This window comes from Diaphorina citri, unplaced genomic scaffold, assembly GCF_000475195.1.
Source record: "Diaphorina citri unplaced genomic scaffold, Diaci psyllid genome assembly version 1.1 scaffold1096, whole genome shotgun sequence".
Classification (NCBI taxonomy): Eukaryota; Metazoa; Arthropoda; class Insecta; order Hemiptera; family Psyllidae; genus Diaphorina; species Diaphorina citri.
Genome location: NW_007378525.1, coordinates 47,918 through 64,661, shown reverse-complemented (window position 1 = coordinate 64,661; position 16,744 = coordinate 47,918). Strand labels below are relative to the sequence as shown.

Below are 16,744 nucleotides of genomic sequence, written 5' to 3'. Positions count from 1 at the left end.
TTTCTTTTGTAATGTGCGTATTCCTAGCGATAAAAGGAAATTTTGTAGGTGATTAAGGTGCAAAATCTTGAGTACGAGTTTCAAAATACTCAATGTTGGTGTCCTTTAAAGTTTTTCTTTCACATCAGCCTATACGTGCTTTGTCACGGGAATCGAACCTGTGGGATGTGATTGAGTCTAACGTGCAACAAATCTTTTGGTTAATTTAGGCAGGTTCATTCTTAGAACACTTTCTTTAACATAGTCTTTCCAAACAATACGTATAGAGATATTGATCAATGTTTATTTTTACACCTACACATAATGCATAGAGATTGAGAAAAGTTTGAATAGGTACCTTTCTTATTTACCTATCGTATTAAAAAAAAGCTAAGTGCTATGGCATGTATGAGTACATTGTACATACAAGTAGTGTTTAGGCGGAGTTTTCAAAAAATATAAACGTAAAGAAAATAGCACAGGAAAAATTTTAGGCAAAATGGTAAAAAGACCTTTAATTTGATATATTGTAGGTCGACCAAGTTTGGATAAGTCCTTCTATGGGGTCAGACACACAGACAGACGACAGGGTAACAAGTTTTAATTTTTAGTTTACATACATAGATAGATAACTACATTATATTAAAGTTATTCACAACAAGGGATTTTAATTTTTTACTTTCGGAGATTTTTCGGATAACAAAACAGAGGTAGTTTTCATTTTCCAAACAGATCCTATTCTAGAAAAAGAACCTAATTCTAAAAATTCAATTTAAAAGATTGTTCTAATTTTGAAATTTTCTTTTCTCAGGTGGGTACGTTGTTAAACTAGGTATTTTGTAAATTACTACTAAATTGCCGATTATTGTACATTCGATGCTCAAGTACTGTTTAAAATCATGTTAAATTGCATGGTATTGTAAGCATAAGTGTATACAGAAATTGCACTTTTTCAAAGCGAAAGTATGCTTGTGACACGCCAGGTAGCACTCGTCACAGCGGTAACCCTGAGGGGGGAAGAAAATGATGATTGAGATATTTGGTTATTTTTATTATAAAAAAAATGAACCTTGGAAGCTCTTCTTACATCCACACCTATCCATTAACTGGAAAATTTCCGCCCTGGCCGGGATTCGAACCCAGCACCTCCAGGTTGAGAGTGCTCTTGACCACTCAGAGGTGGGCGATTATTATTATCAATTTTTTAAGAGGGGAACTAACTACTGAGGTCTTATCGTCCCGAAAGCGAAAAGAGAAGAAGGTCAGAATAGGAGAAAGCCACCCATTCCAAGGACGAACCTTATATGACTAGGAGTTCGCCTTGGAAGGGTCTTGACCACTCAGAGGTGGGCGATTATTATTATCAATTTTTTAAGAGGGGAACTAACTACTGAGGTCTTATCGTCCCGAAAGCGAAACGAGAAGGTCAGAATAGGAGAAAGCCACCCATTCCAAGGACGAACCTTATATGACTAGGAGTTCGCCTTGAAAGGAAATCGAACCCGCGACCTTAAGGCTAAAGAAATTGAGAAATCACAGTGTAATCTTACCTGGAATATTCGTCCTTTCAGGAATTTGGCACAGTAAGCACAGGTGGTGGGTTTCTCGAAACTGTGCATTTGAAATTTGTGATCCGTATTCTTGAATGATGCAGGCTCGATATTATCTCTACAAAAAAAAGAGGTTTAAAATTATTCAAGTTCGTTTGGACTCTACGAGTTTATACTTAGAATCTTAGATGTTTCATTTTACAGTCAAGGTTTATAACGTAACGTTTGTTTAATATCTGTATAATTAACTAAAAAAACTTACAACGCGTCTTCAATAGCTTTGACCCATTTCTGTTTGAGAGCCTCAGTCCTCGCGTATATCGTATAGTTGGGACTATTCCCCGACTTATTCACCAAAGTCCACTGGAACGTCCATCGCGCATCCCGAGGGGTCATCCTCTTGCTGGTGTTATCTTCCAGGGTATAATCCTTCAAATAGAGGAGCTCCTTGAAACTGTACATATCACCTCGGACCGTCTTGCACATTAGAATGACTTGATCGAAGATGAAAATGTATCGGACTTTGACCTTGTGGTCCAGGTGAGATTTGACCTTGAGATCGCCATCTTTCAGCAGTTTGCCGTACTCCTTCAGATCGTGGTTCACTTTCATGCCCATGTCAGATATACTGGCCTGAGAAAAATATATAAGTAAAAATCTAAGTCAATATTGAAATGAATTAGATTTAGATAAACGAGTTTGATAACTAAAATATAAGTCAAAATTTAATTGAAATTGAATTAGACAACCGAGTTTGTTTGCACTTAATCTTACAAAATATGCTCTGACTCAATTTCCTAACCCTTAGACCTCCATTATAATGTGGTCAAATTCTCAAATAAATGCGGATAAAATTCCATGCCTTGGCTGCATACACAAAAGGCCCAAATCTGAGGCTTAGGTGTGGGGGTGGGCAGCCCTAAAGGATGGATTCTACGAATGCCTTGGCTGGGATCAAACCCACCAAGGCAGGCAATTTATTTTTTATTTATTTAATTGTACAGAGAACAAAATTATGCATAGTACAACGTCATGAGATACCTATAATATAAATAAGAATAATATATAATATAATAGAATAATATACAAAAACCAAGCTGTTTGTTTTACCTGAATATCTCTCATGATTTGCAACGTGTCACTGTCCCTCTTCACTTCATTGATGTACTGTGCTACGTCCACCATAGCTTCCAGAGCCTTTTCTAGATCTCTATATTCTTCATGACTCTGTAATGATCAACCGATATGAGTTATTCTAAATTTCATTAAAACTAGTACAAAACTAAGTAGCCTCCATGGTCTAGTGGGAAGTAGCTACTTTCATCGAGAAGCAACCAATGCAATGGCGGCATTAAAAGTGTAAAAAGGGCATTGATAGCAAAATAGGCATTTAAAAGGCTCTACTTTACGACAAATAATAAATTTCATGATTTGGTTGACTGTATAATTGATACCGACTTTACTTACTTTTTGGGTTTCATCAATGAGTTTTTCAAGGAGCAGATGGTATTTCAAAATCCTTTGCATGGGTACGGACATTATATCTCTTAATTTAAATTTGTTGTTATTGGCTACTTCTTGACATTTCTGAAACGAGAATTAAGTATTATAGATTTTAAGTACCTATGAAGTAGTGAGTTCTAAGCTTTAACTCAATGATTTTACATTTAGTTTGTGTGTTTTTCTCTTACGCTAAGCCATAGATCTTGATCCCGGATCCCATTAAGATTAAATTTGGTGCAAGTATTCAAAACAAATAAAAGCTGGTTCGGTTTTGGGCTCGTTCGGTCACCATGGGACCTTTTTCCGAGTAAGTTCTATGATTTTACTGGAACAGTAGTCGAATTTTACTGGAATACTAGTGGATTTTGTTCTCCATTTAAGATGAGTAAGTTCTATGATTTTACTGGAACAGTAGTCGAATTTTACTGGAATACTAGTGGATTTTGTTCTCCATTTAAGATAAAAAAAAAAATCAACTTACAATGACGGCTTGGTTAATGGCTTCATTTCGACTACACAGATCTTGAATTTTTTGCTGGGCTACGATGAGATTTGCACAGTAGTCTCCGTAGATGAGGAACTTCTCTTTCCAGGCGATGAAAACTTCACTCAGTTTTATGGGACTCTCAGGAATAATGACTTTTCTCAGTTGACTATGAAACCCCAGGTGAATTTCGTACAATTCCTGTTGGGGTAAAAAAGGAAAATTGTTCGTTTTAATATTCTTATTTCAATTCCTCAGTGAGAAAAAAAATCTTACACCCAGATTTATGACCAAAATCTCTTACAAGGAACATGCATAGGGGAAAATGATCCCCTATTGATTTTAAGTTTTTTTAACAAGTGTTGTGTATACCCTTAAAAGTTACCAACTTTTTAAGGAATATCCGACGACTTACCGAGATTCCACTGAAGACAATCTTGAAGTCTTCCGGCCTTATGTATCGTTCTAGCGGCATCATGAAACACCGCTTCAGTGTGGCCAATACTTCCACGTAATTCTTCTCCGTTTCTATGAGTTCATTGATAACATACTCCTTCTTCTCGGTGGTGACGGTGGAAAGCTGATGGGGGGGGGGGCGAAACATGGCCATTAGAACATTTCAGCAAATAAGACAATAAATAAATAATAATAATAACAATAGGAGAGAGAAATCTATTTTCTTGCTGCAAGGGCTCAAAATGTTCACTGATCCTAACATTCCATTCTAAGGCCACTCAGCATTCTAAGCCACTCAGCATCAGGTAGACCTGACGACAGGTGCACCTAATAGTGTGTGTGCTTATCAGGTATACCTAACAGGTAGAGGTAGGTATTTTTATTATTTATTTTTTTTTTCTATACCAATTCTCTCACAAGCACACTAAACATAGAGCTGAATCCTCCTCGTCTAAAAGTTCAGCTGAATAGCTGAAGTTTGTGTCGACTGAGGAGGAAACAGCTCAGGTTCATGGCATTTTCTTCTAAATCAGGTCTACCTAAGGCATGATTTTTCGGACCTCACTTTCGCACCTCGATTCTTTTCTCCAATAATTAAATTAGTACCCTAAAGGTTAAAAATTCAGCTGAATAGCTGAAGTTTGTGTCGACTGAGGAGGAAACAGCTCAGGTTCATGGCATTTTCTTCTAAATCAGGTCTACCTGATTGTGAGTGGCTGGCCTAAGGCATGATTTTTCGGACCTCACTTTCGCACCTCGATTCTTTTCTCCAATAATTAAATTAGTACCCTTAAAGGTTAAAAAAATAAAATTAATAATAAAATGAAAACTTTAAACAATAACTGTACCTGATGAACGTGTAACTTTTTAGAAAACTTTTTAGAACACAAGTCTTGATAGATTTCTTCGTTTCGTACATGAAGATCGTAGCTCCTATGTTCATATTCTGTTCCAACGGGACATCTTGGTGGTAACATTAACACTTCGTCACTAAGCAACATGCAAAACAAAATCAGTATGGTACAAAACATGGACAAGAAAACAAATGAATCAGAAAAAAAGCATTAAAAGAAGCAAACGCGACAAAAAGAAAAGAATAACTAGCGTAGATTAATAATGTTATGAAGGCTGAACTATAGGTAGTTAAAACAATACCTTATTCTGAAAATTAATCTACCAACGGATTTTGAAACCCTGATTAATTCAGAATATTTTCTGACTAAATAGTAAAGTAATTTGCTAAATTGTCCTAAATTGCTAAATTATCCTTCAGAAATACCCAGGAAACAAACAGAATATTTTCTGACTAAATAGTAAAGTAATTTGCTAAATTGTCCTAAATTGCTAAATTATCCTTCAGAAATACCCAGGAAACAAACACCTCCAATTTTTTAAACTTATTGGCTCCACTTTGACTCGCAAAACCACAATTACCCTCACGAGGCTGAGTGCACCCTGAAATAGTCAGAAGCACATGATACGTGATGAGCAGTCGGTCACTCATCCAGATACTTACAACATTCAATGGTTCTTAACTTCAGAGTTTCGTACCTAGTAACTCCAGCCTACCTGGCTAATGGCGTAATCAAATAATAATCACCAATACCTAAACAAAACTGCACTCAGCAGAGTAATAAACCGAGTAATATCTACATAGAACATGCAACATTCCAACGAAATATGAGATACACCTGAACGCTGAAATACAACAGAAATGATAACGATTTCATACCTAAATGTAAATAAAGAGTTTGAACATAAAATGTATGTACGTGAAAAGTAAGAATTGAGAAGTTAAAAAAGTACATTAGACCCTTCAAATCGTATTTTAAATCAATTTTTAGGAAATGACCCCGAGGATAAAAAATAAATAACACAATGGAAAGTACAACACCAATACATTAAGTATCTACTTGAAGTTTTTCCTTTAAATACACAAATCATGCAACATAAATTGAGAAAGATGAAGAAAAACATCTAAAAACTCAAATTGAAGAAGTACCTACGTGGGTAGTGAATTCGGCACCAAGTCTAAGAAAAACATTACAGTAGCTAAGATATAATATTGTACAAGAAAATCTAAAATTTTCTAGTTTTTCCTTTAAATACACAAATCATGCAACATAAATTGAGAAAGATGAAGAAAAACATCTAAAAACTCAAATTGAAGAAGTACCTATGTGGGTAGTGAATTCGGCACCAAGTCTAAGAAAAACATTACAGTAGCTAAGATATAATATTCTACAAGAAAATCTAAAATTTTCTACAGTAAAATTTAACACCTAAGATCATTTACATCCCCTATCACACGTCCTAAGTTATAATTCTTATGAGATCAATTCTAAGCAGAAATGTGAATCATAGTAATAATGTAAGAAATACAAACTTCATCTTAAAATTTTCTACAGTAAAATTTAACACCTAAGATCATTTACATCCCCTATCTTTCCCCCCCCCCTCCCCCTGAAATTTCTACTACCTATTCATTATCCTGAGAAGGCAGACCAAATTAGCCAGAAAGGGAGTTCCAAACCTATTCAGATACCAAACATTTTGGATGTTGCTTAACTTCAGTGATCCACAGGGAACTGGTTCATTAATTGATATATAGCCGCAGGATATTTTCTTTAGCATCTAAATATACTTTATCAGAACTATGTAGGTACACGTGGTTCTTTTTTCTGCTATTATGATTCATCAAATCATCAATCTAAACACACGTCCTAAGTTATAATTCTTATGAGATCAATTCTACCCTTCACTCTTTTGATTCTGCTCATCCATAACAAATCACAATAATACCAACAGGAATGAAAAACTTACTTGTAATACTTCCTTTCAGAAACTGAGACAATTTCCCCTCATCTAAAGCTCTTTCCCCTCTTTTAATAAAGGCAAATAGATTCTGCTCATCCATAACAAATCACAATAATACCAACAGGAATGAAAAACTTACTTGTAATACTTCCTTTCAGAAACTGAGACAAAACAAACATGGTATCTTAAGGCTAAATAATTGAGAAATCACATTGATTGATCTCAGGTACCATAAGCATTGTACAAAACAATACAATTTCCCCTCATCTAAAGCTCTTTCCCCTCTTTTAATAAAGGCAAATACAGGAATTAGTTTAACCACTAGAAACTATATGATGTGGTAAGAAATCCAAGATGACACATTCCCAACCATTGAACAGCAAGGTTTGGGAATACACCATCTTGAAAAAGAAAAATCATTTTAGTTCCCAAAAGGAAAATACAGTTCTAATGAGAAAAACTAACAGGGGACAACACTAATCACATGCCTCAACTTTCCAAATTATACAATTACAACACAGAATATAATGAGGTTGAATTTATTAACCTGCATGGGAATTTTAACATAGCACAAGTCTTCATACACAGTTTCATCAGTGTCTCTGATTTGAGGACTCTTAATCGTGAACTGCATCCATTTTGGCTCGACAAAGCCAATACTTTGCAGCATGAAAGAAACAATGATAATATTAAGTATTGAGGTTTAATATTAGAAATCCATAGCACATGTCAAGACTGAATATGCAGAAACTAATAAACCTATATCTTTTCCAGCTTAAAATTTGGTTCAAATGCTCTTTCACCCTTAAATCAGTTCCTCTGAGGTGCAAAGGAAAGTGAGTGATGTTATCCATAACCTACATGTGCCATGCCCACATTTGTCTACATCTTGTATAGGTACCACATTTATTTTCCACATACACAATGCAATAGTCTTATTTTGATGGCGTAAATGAAAAGGGAACATGGACTCAAAGCATCAATTGAATTGATAAATATACATTATCCTATGTAAGTTTGAAAGGATATATTGATTCACACTTACTTTGTATTCAGACTTTTATAAATATCCTCTTGAGATAGAGTTCTAGGTGGATTGATTGAGAAGCCCCTGTAAAATAGGAAGAAATAAATTAATATCACAAAATTGTCTTGTATGTATGCACATGTGTAGCAATTGATGTCAATCTAAAATTTGTGATAGTATACATATTTCTGGACATGGTCTTCACTTGACTGGAGTGGATTACGGACTGTCCCCTATCTAATGGACGTTAAAAAACAAGACTATAGATAAAAGGACAGACAAGTTGATATATTTCGACCACTACTATGGCCATGCATTTGGTGTCAAAAAATTCATCAATAAACTAAAGAATCACTTTAATGCCTAAGTAAGTATAATATTTTTTTATTAATAAATTATATGTGCCCAGATGCTTAGTGATTTTATATAAAATTAAGTAATGTGGCTATAGTTTCACTTTTCACTCACTTGATGTTTTTTTGCTTCTGAACTTTGGGACATAATGACAGTTTTGATAATGTGTGAAGGACTTTGAAAAAGTCACCGAAGTCAAACAGCATGGATGGTTCAAACAAATCATTCTCGGCAATGTCAAAGTAGTTTCTGCAAATTTGGATGAAGATTCGGATGTTCCTTAGGCATAAAAACTGAAACAATTGGAAATGATTTTGGGTATTGAATGTGATTGTTAAACTCATTAAAATGTTTACCCCTTCACAAGAGTTACTTGATGAAAAGTAACTTCCGGACTTGCATAGAATAACTGATTATTTGTCCAGGTTCAATATCAACCTGTTAGATCTAACTGGTTGATGAAAACCATTGCATATTGGTTCAGTCATTCACATACAGTTAAGTACATAAGTACTTGTCATTAATAAACATACTTGGTAACTTGAACATAATACTTAGGTAACTTGAATATTTAACCCCTTAAGGGACCAGTTTTTTTTCAACAAAATCATCCCAAATGACCCAATTTTTTTTTTAATTTGTCATCAAAGTATGGTCAATTCTGAGTCTAAAACTTTTTACTCTTTTGAATTTGACTTTCCTAACCCATATTTTTGCTCATTTCTGTTTTTTATTTTAGCACTAAAATCACATTAACACAAGGTAAACAAAACAACTTTTTGAAATTCCCACCGACGTACATATTTACGTTGCTCAGTACTTAATTGATGATAAAAAAAGGCAACACTGGAGACATGGAAAAAATCAAAACATGCCACGCACTCTATTGACTTCTTTAGAAAGCGCTTGAAAAGATTCCACCATTGTACACTGTACATATCCGTCACAAATTACATTGAAATGGGAAAAAACAGAAAACGTATAAATACGTCATGGGCCGTTTAGAAGAAAAACGGAATGCCGTATATTTACGGCTTGGTCCGTTAAGGGGTTCTTCTTAATCCAGGTAGGAAATCCATACAATGTAGGCTAGTTGTTACATCATATAAATTGCATAGCCAGGTAGATAGCAGCTATATGGAGTGGAATATACCAGTTCTTGACGCACCCTGAAGAAGCAACACCGTCCGTAGTTGGTATTTGGACGGGCTGGTATTAGTTAAGGAGTACAGTCAGCCAATAATTGAGAACCAGCTTGAAAGTCCACCGTGTTAACCACTACATCACTGAGGTTGGCTGTGAGATCAAAAGAATTTCGTGTTTTTAAAAAGGTCATGGTGTGAACGTATTTCAATCAATGTCGATCGACACTGATCGACCATTGTGAAGACGCTTTATAACCATAATATCTAAAATGAACACACCTCCCGTAATTCTACTCTAAACAATTACAAAAATGGGGGACGAAAAAAAATACCTATAGGTGTGTATGATTCCGATCAAAGTCCATTCCAGAAATCAATACTTGCATTTGAAATAAAAAATCAAAACACTTTTCCTACTACATATGCATACCAATAAATTTATACTAAATAACTTTATAAGTGGATTAATATATAAAAATAATACTAATCTGTCCGACAACCACGTTACTCTTGCATTTGAAATAAAAAATCAAAACACTTTTCCTACTACATATGCATACCAATAAATTTATACTAAATAACTTTATAAGTGGATTAACATATAAAAATAATACTATTCTGTCCGACAGCCAGTTACTAAATACCTCATTGATGTTAGAAAACAATATTGTTTTATAAATAGAGAGTAAATTGCATAAAATCCGAACTTTTCACCTCTTTGTAATATTTACACTAAATTATAATAATAGGTATTAGGTATGAATGAGAAATATTTTCTATTGTGAGTGCTCATCTGGATGGTAAATAAATAATACCTAGTCAATTAAATAATCATACAGAGGATATAATTCTATAGCTTTCGCCACAAAATGGTGATGCCTTCAATCAAATTCCAAACATCGTTTATCTCGTCGTTTCAACCTCCACCAGAAGTGACGGTGTCGAAAATATACCTAACAGATCGGTCAAAAACAAATTCCAACAACAATTACTTTCATTGTCATAAAGAGGTACCACGAAGAGACAATCGTAATCAGTTGGTGAAAGAAGAATCGATTGAATCTACTCAAAGCAGTGAAAGCGCGAGCCTTCTGCAAAGTCAGAGATCTCAAAGGTATGGCAAGAAGAAAAAGAATAGAAAGAAGAAGAAAATCAGTGAATCCACGGATAACTTGTTGAAAGAGTAAGTATTTGGAGGTATTCAAATAATATATCTCTGAGAAAAGAAACCAATATTATTATTTTGGCGTTTGAATTTTAGGTACCTAAAAACAAATCGAGGCAATGTTAAAGAGAAAGAAGATCATAAAAATCTACACACAAAAATACGATTCGGTCCAGAAGTTTAGGTACAATGAGCTTTGAATATTTACAATGTAAAAATTTGAAACCTTTTTTTAAACCATAAATCACTTATTAGAGCAAAGTGGTAAAATCATTTAATATTTGGTTTGTACAAACTACAAAAGCTCAAAGATTTATTTGTTGTGTACCTAGAACTAAAAACCAAATCTCTGTCCTTTACTTACAACCAATAATCACAAAATGACTTTGTTTTAGCCGATTCTGTAATAAATTACATATGGTGTGTTTAGTGAAGATCTCTCGGAAATGGTACCTACCCACTTTCATTTATTTCGAGGTATCATTGTTGACCAAAAATTAATGCGTTTTTGTAGATAGGTATTAGGTAGGTACCTATTTTTCTAGATGCCTGGTAGAAATATGGCAAATTTGCAATGCATATTATATAAATTAGTCAAAATTATCCTCTTAAGAGAAGGGTATGAATGTCATTCTAATTTGCCCACCATAATATAACTGTGGGTTTACTATTTGCAGATCGACCGGCAGAACATTGGGGGCACAAGTTCAACCATTAATGAGTATTTTGATGTCACCAAGGAAACAATATTCTGCATTCAATAGTAAGTTTTTCATAATTTGCTATATTATGGGTAGTTCTCTAACATGACTCCAACCTCGAACGTGTATATTAACATGGTTTATTTATGTTGAAATATACGATAAATGTACCTCATTTATGTTCGTGACATCACGCAAATTATAATAAGAGGCAATCTAGAGAGGAAAAAAAACTAGCACAAGGAATGTTTTCCAGTGTGTGGCCCCATTTCGTCAGCTTTATCGATACAGCTATTGGAAAACTGTGAGAGGAAATGTCACGTTACATAGTTCCAGGTTTAGTTGGACACAGAAATGAAGCAACGTTAGTGTTTGGACGGCTTACGGGATTAAGTCTACGTCTCGATCCAAAACGAACATTGAAGTCCTTAAAAACAGCAAAAGAGGTGCTACTTACTCTGGAATCGTCATTGAAATTTTATTTGAGAACCCAACTTTACTGTTGCTGTAAAGGAACTTTTCAGTCCTATTCGAGTAGTTTAATAAGCACTATTACTGTAGTGTTAACGTGTACAAGAAGACCTGATAGACTTACACAGAAGATTAGCAATACCAGTGCCTGGCACACACAATGTATCGCAGTCTTTGTGTAAAATAATAATGGACTTTTTCATCACATTAATAACACGGATATTCAAATGAAAAATATTCTCTTACTTTCCCGATTGATATTGGCAGTGTTGAATGGAGTCAAAATTAAACAACTTCAGTCACACGCTGTGCACTGGAGTATTTTGAACTTTCTTTGTCCCGTTTACTACTAGCGAAGAGTAAGGATCTAACAGTGGGAAAACAACCATCTCCACCAATAAATCGGATATTCAAATGAAAAATATTCTCTTACTTTCCCGATTGATATTGGCAGTGTTGAATGGAGTCAAAATTAAACAACTTCAGTCACATGCTGTGCACTGGAGTATTTTGAACTTTCTTTGTCCCGTTTACTACTAGCAGAGGGTAAGGATCTAACAGTGGGAAAACAACCATCTCCACCAACAAACAAAGTGAGATTGGTGGAGATGTCTGTACTCCCAGCGATTGTGTGATTATGTGCGCCTTGATTTCAATGAATATGCAATGTGCATAGTATATAATTTATTACCGTCAGGTTTTTCACTGATTGTGATATTGCTACACTAGTATGTAGCTCGGTACTCTACCTACTCGTGTTTCCTGAAAGAACAATTCTGTAGAGTTTGCTGATATGCTATGCATGACATGTCCTTCAAAATCTTCAAGTTTGATAAAAACTTTTGCTGAAAAAGAATGATTGTTAGAATATTGATTTTTTCCACATACATTAAAAACAACAATTTTGATTTTCATTTCAATACCTACAGTACGAGTATGTAGGTAATTTGTTTGGGGTGTTGGGAAACAAGATAAATAATCAAAACTGATTTTGGTATTTCCCTCGAGTGCTCAAAAGTACAAAATTTATTTTTAGTTGTAGGTACGTTGTAAAGAGGTTTCTGATACAGAAACTCTGATCTTCCAACCATTAATGAGTATTTTGATGTCACCAAGGAAACAATATTCTGCATTCAATAGTAAGTTTTTCATAATTTGCTATATTATGGGTACTTCTCTAACATGACTCCAACCTCGAACGTGTATATTAACATGGTTTAATTATGTTGAAATATACGATAAATGTACCTCATTTATGTTTCTAAGATCAGATTCAAAATGTCTCATATTTTAAGGTCTTATGAAAATTATTATTACTTACATTTTACCTCTACATGCCTGTGGTGTGTATGATGTTAATTTTTCCTGACTGCAATTGCTTAAGAAGACAGGTGGACTAAAGCCTTTGTCTATTATTTCTACTTCTACATCTCTTACTGATATTGGTGGAGATGCTTCTATGTAACTAACATTAAAGCTCCTAGCCTACTTATTACACTTGCATTTACTTTGTCTTATCCATAGTTCATACCAAATTTCCAACCTCCAATTTCAGACAATGAAGACAGTTCAAACTTGGACGACGGCACACAGAATAAATATCAAAATCAAATTCGAATCAGACTGATTGAGTTACCAGCCTCAGTAGAAGCATACCAAACAAAGGCAATGAGCAAAACATTGAATTGTGCCTGGCTTCGAAGCAGACCACTCAAAAATAGGAAAAATTTCAACACTCAACCGTTTTTCATAGCTTGTTCAAGTGTTTCACTATCTCCACGCCTTCAGACTTGCGATCAATTTTAAGAGCTATTAATTAGGGAAATGAAAAATAAAAACTTTCAATATTCTTTAGTACCTACCTACTATGAAAATAATGAAGCACAAATTAAGTCCGAGGATTAATTTTTTTTCGGTGAAAAATGAAATAAGACTCAGTTCAAATTCGCGAGAAATTGTAAATTGCTGAAGATTATCACAAAACTTGAGTACCTATCTTCCAATGTTTTGAACAGGTTTTGTTCTTCGATTTTTTAGCTTCTTAAAAGTTTATTAATTATTTATTCCAAGTAGGAAAATTAGGACAAGCACACACCAATGTAAGAAATAAATTAAATTCGTCGGATTCATAATGAAGCCCATGTGAAAAACCTTTGTTCAAAACATACCACCAAGTATTACTTCAACTTTTACAAGAGAAAGTTTTTTGTGGTCTTTGAAGCATGCACATTATGATAGAATATAGGTACCGTATTACGGTGTACGGTGCTTACGAAATTCAACTATAGTCCATTGTTCATTAATTTTAGTTCTTTTAGGTACAATCTTATGTTCAAAAGTATATTGAATACCTGGAGATGGACCATTATTCTATTTGGAAAAGAAGGGAGGTATCTAACATGTTTCATTTCACTTTAAAAACAAAAATAAAGAAAGAAAAAAATGAGATCTCAATTAAAATAAAGGAATTTCAATTTTAACTTTTAAAATATTTTTTTTTTTTTTTTTTTTTGTGTTGATCATAAACACAAACTTGTATGAATAATATACAGTAGTAATGTTGCATACTTTACAAATTTATTGCGAGTTTAAACGTGACCATTAAAATAATAATACAAGCATAAAAACTTTGTGTAATCTCTAGTTCAACGAATTTTAAATCTAAAACTTAAATATCATTTATACAAAAGTTATAAAGTGATATTTCGAGAATAATGGTCGTATGGAGGTGCATATTATAATATACGACGCAATATCCAGTCATAAAACATACTTTATTAGTTATTTTATTTATTCTTCAATACTCACTTCAGGATCTTCTTTTTAAGTTGAAATTGTAACCGATTCTTTCCCCTTTGATATAATTTGACTACATGAAAAAAATCCCCAAAGTAGTACTGCATACTTGTTAGGTAGGTACAATCTTATGTTCAAAAGTATATTGAATACCTGGAGATGGACCATTATTCTATTTGGAAAAGAAGGGAGGTATCTAACATGTTCCATTTCACTTTAAAAACAAAAATAAAGAAAGAAAAAAATGAGATCTCAATTAAAATAGAATGAGTACCTACCTACAATCTACAGGTACTGGTCCACAGAAAATCTATGAAGACGAACTAGTTGAAATTCGTAAATAATAAAATGATGTACTATTTGAAATTATTTCATATCTGTTAGATAAGTGAAAAGTTGTGAATTGTTACAATATTTACAATGCATAAGTACTTGGAATAGTTAGTAGAAAATCAAGAACGTCCAACGAGACAGCATTTTGTTAGAAGATATTGGATAAAATTAGCTCTTAGATATTAACACAACTATTGTAAAATAGAAATAAAATAAATCACATTTTTTATCTCTATTGCTTTAATTTCTAAATTATTATTTACAATAATGTTCATATTATATACTAATGTTTAAAATAGTAGGTATATAGTTAAATCGTATACATGAAAGATTGCAATATTATACTAAAATCAAATTTTCTATTGATTTTTATATACTTATATAAAAAAATAAAAGACAATTATGTTTCAAATATTGTTGTAAGAAATAAATAAATAATGAAAATTCATTTTAAAAGTTAAAAAATAAAAAAGAGAATTTTTTACTAGTCCTATTTATTAAAAGGAATGGAGCTCAAAAAAACTATTATTCTTACGACAATTGCATTGATTTATATGTATTACTATTATTTCGTTTTTTTTCTTACAAAATTTGTTTTTTATAGAATGACTGTAAATTGATGGACTTTCATTGAAGTTCTCACCTGATACCCAAGCTTACAGATTTTTAACTTTAAGATCGAAAGTCATTAATTATAATTATTATGTACCAATTTACTAAATTACTTATTATGATTATAGGACCATCGACCGACAAAAGTTTGACCGGAAAAATAAACCAAGGAACTCTTACCGTTGCGTTGGGTACAATCATGAGGAATTCCATCCACCCTGTGACTTTCAGCAATAGGTAAAACATGTCTAGCTCTCTTGATCACGAGGTTTCAAACAACAGGGAAATTCCAAATGAGATTCACCATAGTGATCTACCCTTTATTACAAGAATTGTACGTGTATGTTATTAGAATAGGTATTCCTGAAACATAACTTGGAATTGTGTATGAAATGCAGAAAGCACTCATTTAAGAAAAAGGAGAAAATGTGACAAATGGTCTACGTAAATGAAGGACAATCAGCCAGTTAACTAGACATGTTTTACCTATTGCTGAAAGTCACAGGGTGGATGGAATTCCTCATGATTGTACCCAACGCAACGGTAAGAGTTCCTTGGTATATTTTTCCGGTCAAACTTTTGTCAGTCGATGGTCCTATAATCATAATAAGTAATTTAGTAAATAGGTACATAATAATTATAATTAATGACTTTCGATCTCAAAGTTAAAAATCTGTAAGCTTGGGTACCAGGTGAGAACTTCAATGAAAGTCCATCAATTTACAGTCATTCTATGAAAAACAAATTTTGTAAGAAAAAAACGAAACATTGTGTTGAGAGATCATGGAAGGAAGAGTATGTGGAAGAGGAAGATTTAGGGGGGCTGCGGGAACTTGCTGTTGTTGTTGTTGTTGTTGTTGTTGTTGTTGTTGTTGTTGCTGCCATTGTGTTGAGAGATCATGGAAGGAAGAGTATGTGGAAGAGGAAGATTTAGGGGGGCTGCGGGAACTTGCTGTTGTTGTTGTTGTTGCTGCTGCTGCTGTTGTTGCTGCTGTTGTTGTTGTTGCTGTTGTTGCTGCTGTTGCAAGGGAGATGGCAAAGTTGGATTGGAATGTTGAGATGAATCCTGCGTATTCTCCGTATAATACTTTTTGTTCACATGCCAAGGTGACATCATAGGTGACATAGAGTGAGAATGACTATCCTCAGCTTCACTCTTTTCACCTTCTGGAGGCTGATATACATGAACTTTGTGAGAGTCTAAATCTAGTATTTCAGCTTGTGGCTCGCCATCAGCTTTTAACCGGCTGCGATAACCATTGCTGAATTCTCCATAACCACGCAGTGGTAGCGGGGAAAGTGAATGCTCATTCAAATTTTGTACCGGGACATATTTTGTAGAGGAAATATA

At 33.8% G+C, this 16,744-nt stretch overlaps 2 protein-coding genes across 2 annotated transcripts; one reads left to right on the top strand and one right to left on the bottom strand.

The window, feature by feature from the left end:
- Positions 1-881: 881 nt before the first annotated feature.
- Positions 882-8,578, bottom strand: LOC103514169 (protein vav). Its single transcript, XM_026827213.1, has 10 exons — positions 8,285-8,578; positions 7,835-7,900; positions 7,337-7,448; positions 3,932-4,096; positions 3,514-3,717; positions 2,997-3,116; positions 2,640-2,756; positions 1,792-2,162; positions 1,530-1,647; positions 882-986 (listed from the first exon to the last, which is right to left on the bottom strand). Exons 1-10 carry the CDS (start codon positions 8,512-8,514, stop codon positions 882-884), a joined length of 1,608 nt encoding a protein of 535 aa, XP_026683014.1. The 5' UTR covers positions 8,515-8,578.
- A 1,606-nt stretch (positions 8,579-10,184) lies between these two features.
- LOC113469468 lies at positions 10,185-13,458 on the top strand. The gene is made up of 3 exons (XM_026827212.1): positions 10,185-10,498; positions 11,158-11,243; positions 13,208-13,458. The coding sequence occupies exons 1-3, from the start codon at positions 10,185-10,187 to the stop codon at positions 13,456-13,458; spliced, it is 651 nt and encodes a 216-aa protein (XP_026683013.1).
- The last annotated feature ends 3,286 nt before the right edge of the window (positions 13,459-16,744 follow it).

What these genes read in the sequence shown, in the direction of transcription:
- LOC113469468 (XM_026827212.1), top strand. Translation starts at nt 10,185, where the DNA reads ATGGTGATGCCTTCAATCAAATTCCAAACATCGTTTATCTCGTCGTTT. An exon ending in ACGGATAACTTGTTGAAAGA is followed by an intron (nt 10,499 to 11,157) that starts GTAAGTATTTGG and finishes TACTATTTGCAG; the next exon opens with ATCGACCGGCAGAACATTGG. An exon ending in ACAATATTCTGCATTCAATA is followed by an intron (nt 11,244 to 13,207) that starts GTAAGTTTTTCA and finishes CTCCAATTTCAG; the next exon opens with ACAATGAAGACAGTTCAAAC.
- LOC103514169 (XM_026827213.1), bottom strand. Translation starts at nt 8,514, where the DNA reads ATGAGTTTAACAATCACATTCAATACCCAAAATCATTTCCAATTGTTT. An exon ending in TCATTGATGAAACCCAAAAA is followed by an intron (nt 2,757 to 2,996) that starts GTAAGTAAAGTC and finishes TGATCATTACAG; the next exon opens with AGTCATGAAGAATATAGAGA. An exon ending in TGAAAGGACGAATATTCCAG is followed by an intron (nt 987 to 1,529) that starts GTAAGATTACAC and finishes TTCCCCCCTCAG; the next exon opens with GGTTACCGCTGTGACGAGTG.